Source organism: Miniopterus natalensis, chromosome 9, assembly GCF_054644295.1.
Source record: "Miniopterus natalensis isolate mMinNat1 chromosome 9, mMinNat1.hap1, whole genome shotgun sequence".
Classification (NCBI taxonomy): domain Eukaryota; kingdom Metazoa; phylum Chordata; class Mammalia; order Chiroptera; family Miniopteridae; genus Miniopterus; species Miniopterus natalensis.
This window is the reverse complement of record NC_142089.1, coordinates 58,390,520-58,406,660: the sequence shown is the minus strand read 5'-3', so window position 1 is coordinate 58,406,660 and position 16,141 is coordinate 58,390,520. Positions and strand designations below refer to the sequence as shown.

The 16,141-nt window shown below is 34.4% G+C and overlaps 1 protein-coding gene and 1 non-coding gene across 3 annotated transcripts in view; both read right to left on the bottom strand.

Moving 5' to 3' along the window:
* The window catches only part of RPAP2 (RNA polymerase II associated protein 2), a 72,205-nt gene that overhangs the window by 36,854 nt on the left and 19,210 nt on the right, over window positions 1-16,141 (bottom strand). The window contains exons 7-10 of one of the 2 annotated variants that reach the window (XM_016197188.2): window positions 12,009-12,044; window positions 9,002-9,935; window positions 3,422-3,504; window positions 527-607 (exon numbers count right to left, since the gene is read on the bottom strand). In XM_016197188.2, the coding sequence (XP_016052674.2) occupies window positions 527-607; window positions 3,422-3,504; window positions 9,002-9,935; window positions 12,009-12,044 (1,134 nt within the window). Of the gene's footprint in view, window positions 1-523; window positions 608-3,421; window positions 3,505-9,001; window positions 9,936-12,008; window positions 12,045-16,141 lie in introns of those variants that run through there. The other variant, XM_016197189.2, reaches the window with a different exon arrangement.
* LOC148092479 (small nucleolar RNA SNORA29) lies at window positions 1,917-2,056 on the bottom strand. The gene has a single exon (XR_015715100.1). It is a non-coding gene; the product is annotated as a small nucleolar RNA SNORA29 (small nucleolar RNA).

Here is a 16,141-nt window from a genome sequence, read left to right as displayed (position 1 = left end):
TCTATTCTTCCTTTCTTTGTACTTCTTATCACTTCAAATCTGTTCCACACAATTTAATATTAAATTATCCACTGTTTTGTACTGTTCACTGTGCTTGCCTTATCTTCTCACAGGAGAGTCTTCCTTGAGGGTGGGTAATTTATTATTGCATGACTCTTGATGCCCGTGGTGCCCAGCACAGATCTGGTCATCTGATATGTATTTACTAATTCAATAAGATCCAAGATGTTGCTGGCTAACCACTTTTTGTGTCTTAATATCATTTTCCTTTGTAGTTTTAAGCTATTCTATAAATAAACTACTCAAAGCTAAATATATCAAGGTTTGAGCAAATAAGGGATTGCGTTTAATAAAAGACAGAAGTAATACTGTCTTGTGGTGGAGAAAATAGACACTGTATTTAGATTAAATACAACACTACAGGTCAAGCCACTTTCTTCATGCCTTAGTCTACCTATGGGTTCTGCAAAGCAATCATATTAAAGTTAAAATAACTGAGAAGAAAAATCACAATATTAACACCAACCTGAAAGTCCGAACAAGATTTTTAAGTTGTGTGTAAATATCTCCTAAAGTAATCTGAAGAGGTCCCAAAAGTCCAGGCAATCTGAAAATTAAAAAAAAACAAAAACATTTCTTTCAAAATATGATTTAATTATAGATTTTTTGGGTCACGACTAAGTCTGGATTTTCCATAGGTAATATGGCACTTAGGTGGAGGCAGTTAAGCTAGGTTATAACTGGTGAGAAGTCATAAGGAAATATTTCATAATAACCCCACACTCCACTTTGTAGTCTATGCTACAGTGTGAGGCACTGAAATATAAAAATATTATTTTGTCTGCTATCTATATTCCTACCTCTAGTTTTCTTACCTCTTTACTTTCAAATATTAGACCAAATAAAAAGAAGACAAAGCCAGAGGAATTGCCCTCCAAATGGTCAAATTTGGGAGTGTGGCATATTTCTCATTACTAAATCCTTATGGTGGGAGTAAAAATTGGTACATTTCTAGAGAGCAAGTTGACAATAGATATATTAACATTTTAAATGTAGATACTCTTTGACTCACTAGCTTTTTTTCCAAAAAATTTATCCTACAGAAGTCATCAGATAAACATAAAAAAAGTGCTTATTGTAGGAATATTCTTAGTAGTGAAAAAATGGAAACAAGTGTTCATCAATATGTGATTGGTCAAATAAATTATGACATACCCATATAATGAAATATAACAGAACCTTTAAAATAATGCAAATCTTTTTTTTAATGTGAAAAGATATTCATGAAAAATGTTAAGTAAAAAAAAATGCATGCAGAGTATTGTCCCATTTTTACAAAAACATAAATATTATATAATGCTATTGTATATAATACATAGTATATATGAAATATTTCACTTCTTCCAGGTTTACACTATAACAAAGGGAATCAAGGGGTATAGATTCACATATACACATATATCATATATATGTGAAGGATAAATATTAAAATATATACTGTAGTTATTGTTGAGTTGTGGGATTACAGGTGATTGTCACTTCCTTCTTTATAGCATTTTTTAATGCTTAAATCTTCTGCAATAAGCATGTATTGCTTTTTGAAACTTATGAAAGTTTCAAACATGCTCCAAAATACAGAGAATAGCAATAACCTCATATATCTGTTCTCAGATTCAACCTCCCAATATTTTGTTATATATGCTTTATTTTTTCTTCCTTCCTTTTTTCCCCCTGTAATATTTTAAAGTGGATCCCTGACATCATGTCACTTGACCCCTAAGTATTTCCTTAGGTACCTCTAAATACAAAGGCATTTTCTTATATAGCCACAATAAAATTATCATGATAATTTCTTATTATTCCAAATTAATAATAATTCCTCAATATCATCTAATACCCAGTACACAATTCTTTCCCTTTTTCTGCTCAGCCATTTCATAGAGGAAGAAGACACAAATAAACCCTCCCTCTTCAGATCATGGCAATTTTCACCTATCCCGCAAGCACAGCCACTAAAATATATTATTAGGAGGAAATGTGATAGTCGAAGGGGAAGAAAAGTCTTACTTTTACCATGTAAAAAAGCTCAACTGCTTTTAGAAACAGCCAACCAACCAACCAACCAACCAAAAAACCTATGTCATTATAATTATTTTGTTTTCAGTGTTGTTTGCTCTTCTTTTTCTTGTTATTTCACCTCTTCTCAAATTCAGTTCCTCTGCTAATACCAATAATTTGATCTTCTATCGGGGGTCCTTTTGTTATCTTCTGTCACAGCCCAAATTGAGAAGGAACAGAATTCCTTCAATGACATGTCTATGTGATCTTAAATTTAAAATTGGGTACTTTTATTAGCTAAAAATTCTAGAAAACTATTTTCAGATAAGTCCCTATCTACTGATTATATACCAGTATAGATAACCCATCCCAACTTTCAGAAACTATGTAACTAAAGTCAAGGACTGATATTTTTGTTCTACAAATCAGAAAGATGGTGACTTATACTGTTCTTCTAACCTAATATTTAACAGAAATGTACCAGTATGAGAACATATAAAAGGCAAAATTAATAACAGATTTATCACATATGAAGACCCTAACATATAAAAGACACTCAATAAATATTATTTTAAAGATTTATTTAAAATGTAAAACTTAGAGGAGTAAGCTGCTCAAATTATGGCTTCCAAAAAAATATGTTTTTGTTAGTTCGAACAACTACATAATTAAAACTTCTCCACATGCACAACACCTTAAGCAATGACTGAAAACACCTTTCATCTTTTCTGCTAAAGAAAGAAAATGCAGGTTGAAAAGTTTAAAACCGCTCTCATAGCTCTGAAAAAAAGATTTTTAAGCTCCTTTTGGAAGAGAAACCAAGATTACAATTTTTAAATGTCATTTATGACTGTTCTAATTACAAGAACAGTAATTTCCACCATGGGAAGCTTAAAACTAAAGTGCAAAGTTGAGTTGGACAAAAACTCAAGTTGCTGAGTGTGAAATTGTCCTATGAATATATATGCAGAGTGAATTAACAGACCGTTAAAACTTTATAAAGTCTTATTCACATGTGAAACTGATGTGACACATTTACCACAAATCAGTATTTAAATGGGTCTAGCTTTGATATTTTTTCCCTGACTTCACTGGATTATTAAGTTGAAGTGAGGTGGTTTGGTTTTCTACTCCCATAATCTCAACCTTCCTCTTTACCATGTGCCTTGGTATACAAAACTTAATTTAGTATTTCCTTGGTAGGATATCTTAAAAATCTAAATTTCTCAGGTAAAGGAATCCATGTAAATTTTTCACATAATTCTTCACTGTTCAAAATTCAATGACAACACCTATAAATTATGAACAAATATAAAGTTAACTTAAAAATATTGTAAAAGTGGAATGACAATTACATACTTACACTTTACTCAATTTTTCAAGTACGATGCGTTTTCTAATCTGGTTCTGAGAACTTGAATCTATCAGTGGAAAGGTGGGATCATGCTGAATCACAGTTTTAAACAAAGCAAAACAAAATCATGAATTTACATTCTTTCTTTGGTAAGAACAATTAACATTAAAATACAAAAGTTAACACCTGTGGTATGCGAGAATGAAAACTAGACTTAAAAATTGTAAAATTTAAATCTGAGTATCAGTTCAGTCATTAGGCTTATGTGAACTTGCTTGAGTCATTTGCCCTTTTGAGATTGTTTTCTCATCTGTATAAAAGGAATACTAATACCTTCTTCACTGAATGAGAAAATGTTTACAAAAAGACTTTGTAAACTACTAAATGCTATATAAATTTAGGAGATTAAAAGATAAAAATTAGCAAATAATATAAATATATTATGGGGAATTCCACTTCTAGAAATGGCAGACAAGATCATTCAAACCACACTCCTGCTGAGAATTGAAAAAGGTGGGAAAAAACCCACATTTGTTTGAAAGCATCAGATTGCTAATAAGGCAGTAAAGAATTATGGCCTTGAGATTCTGAAGAAGGTAATTCTAGAAAGGCCACTGACTAATTTCAGAAGAGGCAATTTAGATACTGAGAACCCAAGCACTGCTTTTCTAGTAGACACCAGAGTTTGGGGCATGCCAAGAAGAGAGAGGCACTAGCATCCCTCCCCATGTTAGAGACCAGACTTAGAAGGCTCACACTCTAGGAGGAAGAATGAATAGGAAACAGGTTGGCTCTTATAGAGGCTGAAGTCCAGCTTTAAATCATCATAATTCCTGACTGGATTAAGGTGTTTTGGAACTGCTACAAAATCATCTGCCAGAAGCAAACATAATTCCATTCTAGAGGAAGATAACATCAGCCTGGGTCTCAAGTTACCTCTGTAACTAATATACGTTTGCCGTATAATGAAACAATAAGACAATATGATCAAAATCTGAAATATTAGCCCATAGAAATCAACACTCAGGGAATCCAGATAATGAAGTTATCAGCTTTATTTAATAATGATGTGTTAAAGATATTCAAAGAAATGACAAGATTGAAATTTTCAGCAGAGAACTGAAAACTGTATAAAAGAACCAAATGAAAATCCTAGAACTGAAAAATATAGTATTTGAAAGAACTTAATGGATAGATTTAATAATATAGTAGAAATAACTGAAGAGAGTGCTGACTTGGAAAATATCCAGAATGAGCCCTGCCAGGAGTGGCTCAGTGGTTAAGCGTCGACCTAGGATCCAGGCGATCAGGGTTCAATTCCCGGTCAGGGCACATGCCCGGGTTGAGGGCTGCAGCCGATCAATGACTCTCTCATCATTGATGTTTCTATCTCTCTCTCCCCCTCTCCCTTCCTCTCTCTGAAATCAATAAAGATATATTAAAAAAAAAAAAATCGAGAATGAAGCACAGTCATACCCAACACCTCTCTCCCCCTTCCACATAATGCAAAAGCACAAAAGAATACAAGATGAAGGTACAGTGAAAAAGACTAGCATATCTGTAATTGGAATATCAGATATTATTTAAGAATATTCCAAAACTGATGAAAGAAATCAAGTCACAGAATCAAGTATCACAACAGCTAAAAGAACAAATATAATCACACCTACACAAAGCATTTTAAAATTGAGGGTAACCAAAGGAAAAAAGTCTTAAAAGGAGCTAAAGGAGAAAACATAGTATTTGCAAAAAAGCAGCAATAAGAGAAACAAATGGAAGCCAAAAGACAAGGAAATATTTTCAATGGGCTGAAAGAAAATAACTGCTAATCTAGAATTCAATATCCAGGAAAATATCTTTCAAAAGTAAAAGTGAAATAAAAAATTTGTTAGAAACAAAAACAGAAAATTCATCACTAGCGAACTGGCACTAACAGAAACAAAGGATATTCTTTAGGTCCAAGGCAAATGATCTGAGATGGAAGAATGGAAATTCAGTAAGAAACAAAAAACAATGAAAGAGTAAGCAACTGGACAAAATGAACTGAATATTGACTACGAATAATCTTGTAGGATTTAAAATGTAGAGAGGACAAAAGTACACAACAAGAGCACATAAGTAAAGAAGGGGAGTAAATGGAAATAAAGTTCTAATTGTCGAGGAAGCAATAAAAGTATTAAGCTACATTAGGCTTTATTTATAATTATTTTTTTAATCCTCACTCGAGGATATTTTTTCCATTGCTTTTATTTTTCAGAGAGAGTGGAAGGGAGAGAGAGAGAGAGACACATCAATTGGTTGCTACGGTATGCACCCTGACCAGGGCCGGGGATCAAGTCTGCAACCAAGGTACATGCCCTTGACCAGAATCAAACCCAGACCTTTCAGTCTGCAGGTTGATGCTCTAGCCACTGAGCCAAACCAGCTCAGGCAAGTTACATTAGACTTTAATAAGACAAAGGCTCAGGTTTTAATCTTTAGGATAACCAATTATCAATTAGCAAAAGAATGTATAAGAAGCTAATAGAGGGTAGGAAAATGGAATAATGATAATACAAAGAAAGCAAAAAAGTAAAGAAAGAGGAACACACAACAGGTGGAATGCAGATAGCAATGAGCAATGAGTGAGATGGTAGATTTAAATTCAAATATAGCATTATGACATTAAATGTAAATGGACTAAATTCTCCACATAAAGGATAAAGATTATCAGCCTAGATTTAAGAAAAGATAGTTCTTGAAAGTACTAATAAAAGAAAGCTATTGTCAGCAAAGTAGACTCTAAGGGGGGGGGGGAATCAATGTAGAGAAAGGTTAGTCCATAATGCAAAGGGTTCAATTTTCTAGGAAGACATACAATCTTACATTTGCACCCAATAACATGGTCTCAAGATATGAAAAGTAAAATTCATAAAACTAAAAGGAGAAATAATAAATCCATAGTTATGGTGAGAGATTTTGACCTACCTCCCCCACATCTCTCAGTAACTGATGGAATGAGCAAACAGATATCAATATTGCTTCTTAAACTTTGATGTGCACATACTTCCCGAAAGGAAAACAATGAAATGTGACCTATGCTCTTCACCATACACAAAAATCAATCCCAGATGAATTGCAGATCTCAGTGTGAAAGGAAAAACAGTATTAAACTTCTAGAAGATTAAATAACCTGGGCTAAGTAAAGATTTCTTAAAGAAGTCACTAAAGGAAACAATAAACTAGACTGAAGACAGTAACGAGAATGAAAGGGCAAGTTTCAGAGTGGAAGATGGTATTCACAATACATCTAACTAAAAATGGGCTTGAATCCTGAATACCTACAGAATTCCTACAGATCAATACAAGAAAAAACACCTAGATATATTCAATAGGTAAATGGAAAAAAGCCTTAAAACAGGCACTTCAGAACAGAGACTATCCAAATGGCCAATGCAAGTGAAACAATACTCAACTCGTTAATCATCAGAGAAATGTAACCAAAAAGCAATACCACCAGAATGGTGAAAACTAACAATATCAAGTATTGTGAGTGTGTGGACTCATGGAAACTCTCACAGTGTGGCAGTGGAACATAAACTGCCACAACCATTCTGGAAAACCATTTGTCATTATCTAGTATAGCTGCATATACCCCAAACATTATGACCCAAAAATTCCAGTCCTAGATATATACCCAACAGAAATGCATGCACATTTGGAGGCACATATATAAGAAAGTTCATAACAACAGTTCATAATAGCCCCAAACTGAAACAGCTTAAATGCTCATTAATGATCGAGAAAGTGTGGTACATTTCTATAATAAAATACTATGCAGCAATAAAAGAATAAAACTAGAGTTATGCCTATAACTACACAAATGATTCACTACCACCACAAATGATTCACAAACATGATGCTGCATGAACTCAACTGGACACCAAAGAATATATACTGTGTGAATCCACTTATATACAGTTCAAAATTGGTAAACCTTATCTGTGCTATTATAATAGTCATTCATTTTGGAAAGAGGTAATGACTAGAAAGAGATGCAGTGGGGCTCTGGTTTATCCATATTTTTTGGCCTGGGTAGTGCTCAATGAGCTACATCATTGGTTTATACTTCAATGAAAAAGTTCTAAAATGTGCCCTAGCTGGTTTTCCCCAGTGGTTAGAGCATCAGTCCATGGACTGAAGGGTCCCAGGTTTGATTCTGGTCAAGGGCACATACTTTGGTTGCAGGCGCGATCCCCAGCCCATCAGGGTACATGCAGGAGGCAACCAATCGATGTGTCTCTATCACATCAAGGTTTCTCTCTCTTTCTCTCCCTTCTACTCTCTCTGAAAACTAATGGAAAAAATATCCTTAGGTAAGGCTTAAAAAAAAAAGTTCTAAAACATTATGCAATAGAGGAACAGTCAAATTTCAGGGATTTTCCTTCTTAAGGCTTATAAACATAAAAATGATAAAAACAAGTAATGTACTAAGGTAGGTTTATGCAGCTGACAGAAATTAATGTTTCTCCAAACTAAATATAAAAGCTATGGATGCTGTCTAATATAGTTGAAGTGATTTCAAATATAGTACCAAGTTAGGTAATACTCTAGAAATACAAGAAATTTCTAAATTTTTACTGTATTTCCACTTTCACCTTCTTTCTAAATCTCCAAATGTGTTCAATTTACAGCCACATTTACTCAGAAATCTTTAGTAACAAACTTTGTGGTAAAAACCAGGTTACTGCCTACTCTTCTTCATGTCAAATGACTTCATTTCCCAAACTACACATCAACCAAAACTGGGTATTAGAAATACTGAAAAATCTCCCTAAACTTCAGTGGCATACATTTAGTCTCTACATATAATTACTATTTACTGAATACCAATTATATGTCAGGCACTGTGATAAATGCTTTATATACATTATCTTTAAAACTCATAAAATTGAGCAAGGGAAGATATTTATGGTCCTATTTACAGATAAGCAATCAGACTCAAGAAATTAATTTTTCATACAGCTAGTAAATGACAGCAGATATTCAAATCTAGGTCTTACCTGAATGTGCTCTTTTCATTTTCTCTGTGTCTATTATGTCCCAATAATTCTCCTTTAATGTATTATTTTCATTAACAATATTTTAAATAGGATGTTTGCCAAATATCATACAAATATTTTACTATTCAACTAGTAAGTCTACTCCACTGCATACAGTCCCGCTGGAAATAAAGCACAAAGATACGCTCCCCATATAGAAATCTGAAAGCATACATACTGATGAAGAAAAAACAAGCTTCTTCAGAGGTTCTACATATTATATGAAGATCTAGGTTTAAAGAAAATTCTGTCCTACAATTGGAGGCTATTTCTACATTACAAAAAAAGTTCCACATTTATGAAAATTTTCAGGGGCAAATTTCAACTTATTTGGAAAATAGTAATGCCAATACTGGAGACGGCATTTTAAATCAAAAGACTGACCAACTAAAGCAGCTTTCTGAAAAGTTAACAATTATCTCTTCAGTATTTTCCCTCCTGCTTCAAGATTTGCTACGATGAGTGTTCCATCTGTTAGCAACATGGAAAACTCATCATCAAGACATACCTCTTCTGAGTCTTGTGATTTGGTGGATTCTTCATTTAAAACATACCGTCCTCTATAAAACTCTCTGATCCTTAGATTTAATGTTTCAGTTTCTTTTTTCAAGCTCTCATAACTTGGCAGTGGTTTAATTGCTGTATCTGAGGCCCTAAAAGGCAAAGACTCATCCAAGCTGTCCTGAGATTCCCACAAGGAAGGGGAATGACTATCTGGGTCAGAGTTTATGTCATCTTCATCAAGTTCTTCTCTAACCAGAGGGGCTGAAGAGGGTTTCAGACACATGGAAGCATAATTCTGGCCATACAAAAACCTCAAAGTTTCTTCTGTCTTCCACTCAATCAGAGTCTCCTTCAGAACTTGAAGTAAGTTTGCCTTGGCAACTTCAGGACGCACTTGCCCTGAACTAGAAGCTGACCTAGAAACTTGGTTTGATTTGGCAAATTTCCTCTTAAAATGCTCAGCACTTTTCTTACTTATGCCTACTAGAGTTATTTCTGAACTATTGTATTTACTTTCAGGAATTTCTGAAGCTTCCAATTTTTCTCTCAAAGGACTATTTGAAGAAATCTGAGTATTTATTTTCTGTAAAGCAAGTTCAGAAGCAGCAGCTTTCTCCTGACTATCTAACCTGCAATTGCTTAACTGCTCAGTAACATCTATTACTGTCTGTTCTTTGTCTTCTTGCCTGAAGTTAGCTTTTTGACCAGCTTTCTTTTTCATGATGCTTTTTTTGTGCGGCTGAGTCCTTACACCCGTTGCATTTGGTCTGTTTCCTGGTAGAATGGAGGAAACAAAGTCTTGCTCATCATCACTGCTACTATCACCATGAGTGCTGGGAGAATCAGAGTCATACTCCTTCTCAAAATGGCCAGGGCTGTCAACATCTGATGTTTCAATGGCCTTACTGCAAAATTGTACTTCTTCTCCAGAATGGCCACTGTAGAAGGAAAGAAACAAAGTAATTGTAACAGAAAAGAAGAATGTCCCACAGTATTTATACTTTGTACCTTTCAAGGCAGAAATTTTTATTCCCTATGCAAAGCCTTATTTATAGGCTTATATCTGTATGAGCCTGTATACACACACACACACTTCACAAGAAAGCTGTAATTCTATAATTTCTTTACATCTTATTTATTTGATAATTCTCTTATTTCTTTGTCCTTTTCCCCCAATTATTTTAAAAGTGTTAAAAGAGAGTAACAACGAGAAAAAAAAAACACCTTGATAATTTCACTCTTCTGATTTATTTTTATTTTAGCCTGTTCCATTTCTGTGACTGTTTCATATATCCTTTTTACAAAAAGGTTTCCTTTTGAAAACTTCATTACTGGTTTCTCAAAACATACGTATGTATGTATGTATATATACACACACACACATATTATAGGAACTTTATTTAGGCTTTGAAAGATAAAGAGATATTTAAACATTTTCCAACTCCAGTTGATAGTCATACAGAAAATTCCAAAGAATGAAAAACACAAGAAAGTCAGTCACAGCAGAAAATAAAGTTGGCAAGTCAACATTTATCAATGAAAGATATTTACATTTGAAATTCTAGAATTACATGATTAACAGTAAAAGACAACAGTTTTCCCTTTGACTATATTCCTTCAATTTTCAGGTTTAAAAGAGATTAAGAATTATGAAAGAGCGAAGACAAAGTAGCTTTGTCTATACAAGCTTAAGGTAAAAAAGGGTAAGTGAGCAGCTCCTAAGCAAATGCACCTATCAGAACTTGAAAAGATCCAGAGGAGGACTCTGGGTCAAGAAGCACGTAGAGGGTAGTGAGAGTGTGTATGAGAACTCTCTAGTTTTCATGCAATTTTTCTGTAAACCTAAAACTGGTCCCCCCAAAAAGTCTATTAAATTTTTAGAAATGATTTTTAAAAATAAAATGAAGTAAAATAACGCAGCAGTTTTTAAAAATAGTATGTGGGGGTGGGGAGTGTAAAGTAAGGTTGTGGGTAAAAATGGAGAAAAGATGACAAGTTTATTTAGTGTTAGATATCATTTTTTAGTTAGAATCTAGCCTGTATTGTCATGGGACTTGTCTCTTGTAAGTATAATTTGAAAAAAAAAATAGAACAATTAAACTTTCATACTTTCCCTCAGAATTTGAAGGCAATATGTTTTTCTATACTACACTCAATTATAAATTAAAGATATACATCAGCCCGAGACGGTTTTGCTCAGTGGTTAGGGTGTCAGCCTGCAGACTGCAGGGTCCCAGGTTAAATTTCGGCCAAGAGCACATACCTTGGTTGTGGGCTCCATCCTTGGCCCTGGTTATTGTGTGAGCCAGAGACAACCAAACCAATCGATGTCTCTCTCTCACATTGATGTTTCTCTCCCCCGCCCCCGACCTCTGAAAAGCAATGAAAAAAATATCCTCGGGTGAGGATTAAAAAAAAAAAGATATACATCAATAAATCAATATCTCTCACTTGAGCTCTGGTCCATGTAACTAAGGTAGTGACTAATAACCAGGAAAATTTATTTTGGGAGATAAAAGGACACGTTTTGAGAGATGATTATGGTTGGGCAAGCAGCACTATGAGGGGAGTTTAGGGAAAAAAATCAAAATTTGGAACCTCTATTAATGCTTTAGATACTCTTTCAAATAATTAAATAACAGATACATGAATGTTTTGAAATCCAATAAATACGACTATAAAAACCTTTCAACAAATGTTAATTGGCACAATCTGTTGTCAAAGCAGCATAGCATCTCAGATGGAAGCTGTATTTGTGTCATATTTCAACAGGTTCAATTAGACTTTCTTGGTAGAAACAGCTGTACAATAAATCATACAGAGCAAATACTTCATCTTACCATCACAAAAGAAAAAGCTGTACATGGCAAATATTTCTTTGTGTGGGCTAGAATGGGCACTTACACAATGCATCAGCACAGGAAGTCCAGGAGCTCATATCACCTGGTTTACTCTTAATGTTTTTATTAACATGAATATATAGAAGGTAAGTGATACCGGTTCAACCATACCTTTGTCCCTCCTGTAGCAGCTGAAAATCAGGATGCCTGTGACAAACACACAGAAATAGAAAATTGAAGGTAACTGATATGTCAAACACTTTCAAGTGTTTATTATAACTACATTGGATACAAAATATAATTAAAAGGACATAGTTCACATAAAGACTTTTTAAAAGAAAAAATTAAGGGACAAAGTATTATAAAACTCATCCATAAGTAATCTGGATTAATAGCTCTCACTATGCAAAATTTACTCATATTTCAGGACTAAGTTCAAACTCCATGAGCCCAATAGTTTTCCCTGTCTAACCTGCTAATGTAAATCACTCCCTTCTCTAAATTCCAAAGTATGAACAATTAATATATATCAATCATGTCCTCTATGATCCAATACTAGAATTATTATCTAAATGTCTTATTTTTCATGTTTAATTCTGATTTCTTAAATAGACCACAAACTCTTTGAGGGCAAAGATTATACAAGCTCTTATATTTCCTTTATACAGTTAGTAAAACTTTTTGTCCTAGTTGTGTTGTAGTATGGATGTAAACTGTAGATAGGTGGTTTAATTTAACTCTAGGAATAATTTTGCTATGCAATACCAGAAATCACTTTTGGCTGGGCATCATGATATTAAAAAGGGGGAGGAAAGCACTCTTAGAAAGCTAGCTATAAAAAGGAGCAAATATAATAGCAAATGAATCCAAGAGGACAAGAAAATTCTTTAAAATACTTTTGAAGTGACTCAGAAAATGTGCCATCTAAAGACTACAAAATGGATTAAATAAAAAATTAGTTTACAAAAAACTAAATAAATGGAACGATATTCCATGTTCATTGATAAGAAGACAATATTGTCAAGACGTCAGTTTATCTCAACTTGACCTATAGATTCAATGCAATCCAATCAAAATCCCAGCAAATTATTTTGTGGATGCCAACAAATTGATTCTAAAGTTTTTATAGGGAGGTAAATACCCAGATTAGTTAACACAATACTGAAGGAGAACAAAATTGGAAGACTGACATGAACTGACTTCAAGACTTACTATAAAGCTATAGTACTCAAGACATGGTTATTGGAGAAAGAACAGACAAATAGAACAGAAAGCCCCAGAAATAAATCCATGTGAATATAGTCAACTGATCTCTGACAAAGGAGCAAAGGCAATAAATACAAATGAAAAAAGAGTCTTTTCAACAAATGGTGCTGGAACAACTGGACATCTACATGCAAAAAAAATGAATCTGAACACAGATCTTACATCCTTCACAAAAATAACCCCAAATGGATCACTGACCTAAATATAAAATGCAAAAGTATAAAACTACTAGACGATAACACAGAAGAAAACCTAGATGACTTTTTGGTTACGACACCAAAGACACAACCCATGAAAGAAAGAATTGATAAGCTGGGCTTCATTAAAATTAAAAATGTCTGCTCTGCAAAAGATACTATAGAGAATAAAAAGATAAATGATAGACTTGGAGAAAATAATTGCAAAAGACATATCTGATAAAGAACTGTTATCCAAAATATGAAAGAACTCTTAAAACACGATAAGAAAACAACACAATTAAAATATAGATAAAAGACTTTCATAGACACCTCACCATAGAAGATACATTAAAAAAAAAAGAGTCCTGGCCAGTGTGGCTCAGTTGGTCCCATACACAGAAAGGTGGCTGGTTCAATCCCCAGTGTGTGTGTGCTGGGGGGGGGGGGGGGGGGGGGAAGAGTACAGGAGGCAACTAATCAATGTTTCTCTCTCACATCAATATTTTTCTCTCCCTCTCTCTTAAAAAAAAAAAAAAAAAAAGGAAGAAAGAAAGAAGATATACAGATGGCAAATAATCGTATGTAAAGATGCACTACATCCTATGTCATTAGGAAAATGCAAATTAAAATGAGAAACCACTATACACCTATTAGAATTCAGGACACTGAAAAGATCAAGGGTCCAAATGTTTGTCCCCCACCCCAAATTGATATGTTAAATCCTAATGCCCAACCTGATGGTATTAAGAGGTGGAGACTTTGGGAGGTAATTAGGTCATGTTGACAAAGCCCTCATAAACGGGATTAGTGCCTTTATGAACAACACCACAAAGATCCCTTCCCATTACACTATGTGAGGATATAACTAGAAGTCTGCAACCCAGAAGAGGGTCCTTAACCAACCATACTGACATCCTGATATCAGGCTTCCAGCCTCTGTAACTATGAGAAAAATGTCCTATCTTTTTTAAGCCACCCAGTCTTCACTATTTTGTTATAGCAGCCTGAAGAGACTAAGACATGCACCAAAGACCTTAATAGATACCTCACCAAAGATGATATACATATGGCAAATAAGCATATGAAAAGATGCTCCACCTCATACGCCATCAGAGAAATGCAAATTAAAACAAAAATGAGATACCACTCCACACCTATTAGCACTGCCAAAATCCAGAACAATGACATCAAATGCAGAACTGCTGATGGAAATGCAAAATGATACAGCCACTTTACAAGACAGTCTGGTGGTTCCTTTCAAAACTAAACAAACTCTTACCATATGATCCACAAATTATGCAACCTTGGTATTTATCCAAAGGAGTGGAAAAGTTATGTCCACACAAAACCTGCACGTGGATATTTATAGCACCTCTATTCACAACTGGCAAAACTTGGAAGCAACTAAGATGTCCTTCAGTAGGTGAATGGATAAATAAACTGTGATACATCCAGACAATGGAATATTATTCAGCACTAAAAAGAAATGAGCCATCAAGCTATGAAAATACATGGAGGAAACTTAAATGCATATTACTAAGTGAAAGAAGTCAGCATGAAAGGTTATATACTGTTAATAATTCCAACTATATAACATTCTGGAAACGGTAAAACTACGAAGACAGTAAAAAGATCAAGAGTTGCTGAATGGGGGTGGGGAGAGAAACAGGTGTAGCAAAGAGGATTTTTAGGACATGATATTGTAAATGGTGGATACAAGTCATTATTCATTTGTCCAAACCCACAGAATGTATAACACCAAGAATGAACCCTAACGTAAACCATGGACTTTTGGTGATAACAACATGTTGATGATGTAGGCTCATCAAATGTAATAAATGTACTATTTTGGAGGAGGATGTTGCTAATGGGGGAGGTTAGGATTTATGAGGGGGCAGGGGACATATGGAAAACCTCTGTACCTTCTCCAATTTGCTGTGAACCTAAAATTGCTCTAAAAGGTCAATTAATTGGAAAAAAAAGTAAATATAAGGAAGTAGTGTGCATTAAAGAGAAGCTAAGGCACTGAGCTTAAATCCCATTTAAAGGGCAAATTAGGGCCGCAAAAAAGGCCATATTACAAAAACCTTCAATAAATAAAGTCAGGCTAAATGGATAGAATCAGAAGTCATTTGAGTTATAACATTTAAAGACTGCCAGGGATAAGAAAACATGACCCAAATATATGCTGTCTATAAGAGGCCCACCTCAGAACAAAAGACTCACACAGGCTGAAAAAAGAAAACAAAACAAATTTCTGGAGGACTTTAAGGGAGAGATCGACAGGAATACAGTCATAGTAGGGAACTTTAACACCCCACTGACTTTACTGGATAGGTCTTCCACACAAAAAATCAACAAGAAAACAGTGACTCTAAATGACACACAAGATCAGATGGATTTAACTGACATTCACAGAACATTTCACCCCAAAACTGCAGAACAGACATTCTCCTCAAGTCCACGTGGGATATTCTCAACTATATAACTATTACCTAGATAATCCATTCATCTTTTGTTCAGTTTCAAGCACAGGAGGCACTGCAAGGGAACAGACTCTCTTGGTGATCCTTTTCTTAGTTATGAGAGGCACTGCTAACTGACCAAGGCATTCTTTTTCATTACACTCCTTTTCAGTACCATACACCAGGAGGCATATGAGATGAAACCAGTATTTGCCATCCCTGCTCCAGAGATTCCCCTGCAGTTCAGGAATTCCCCAAGAGAGATAAAAAAAATTCAGAAGAAAAAGGCAAAATAAGGCAATGGCAGTGAGTTGCCTGAGAGTAAAAATTTAATCTATTTTTTCTTCTTCCTTAGTTCCTCAGCCAATTGAGGTATATCCTTTCCCAATCATCC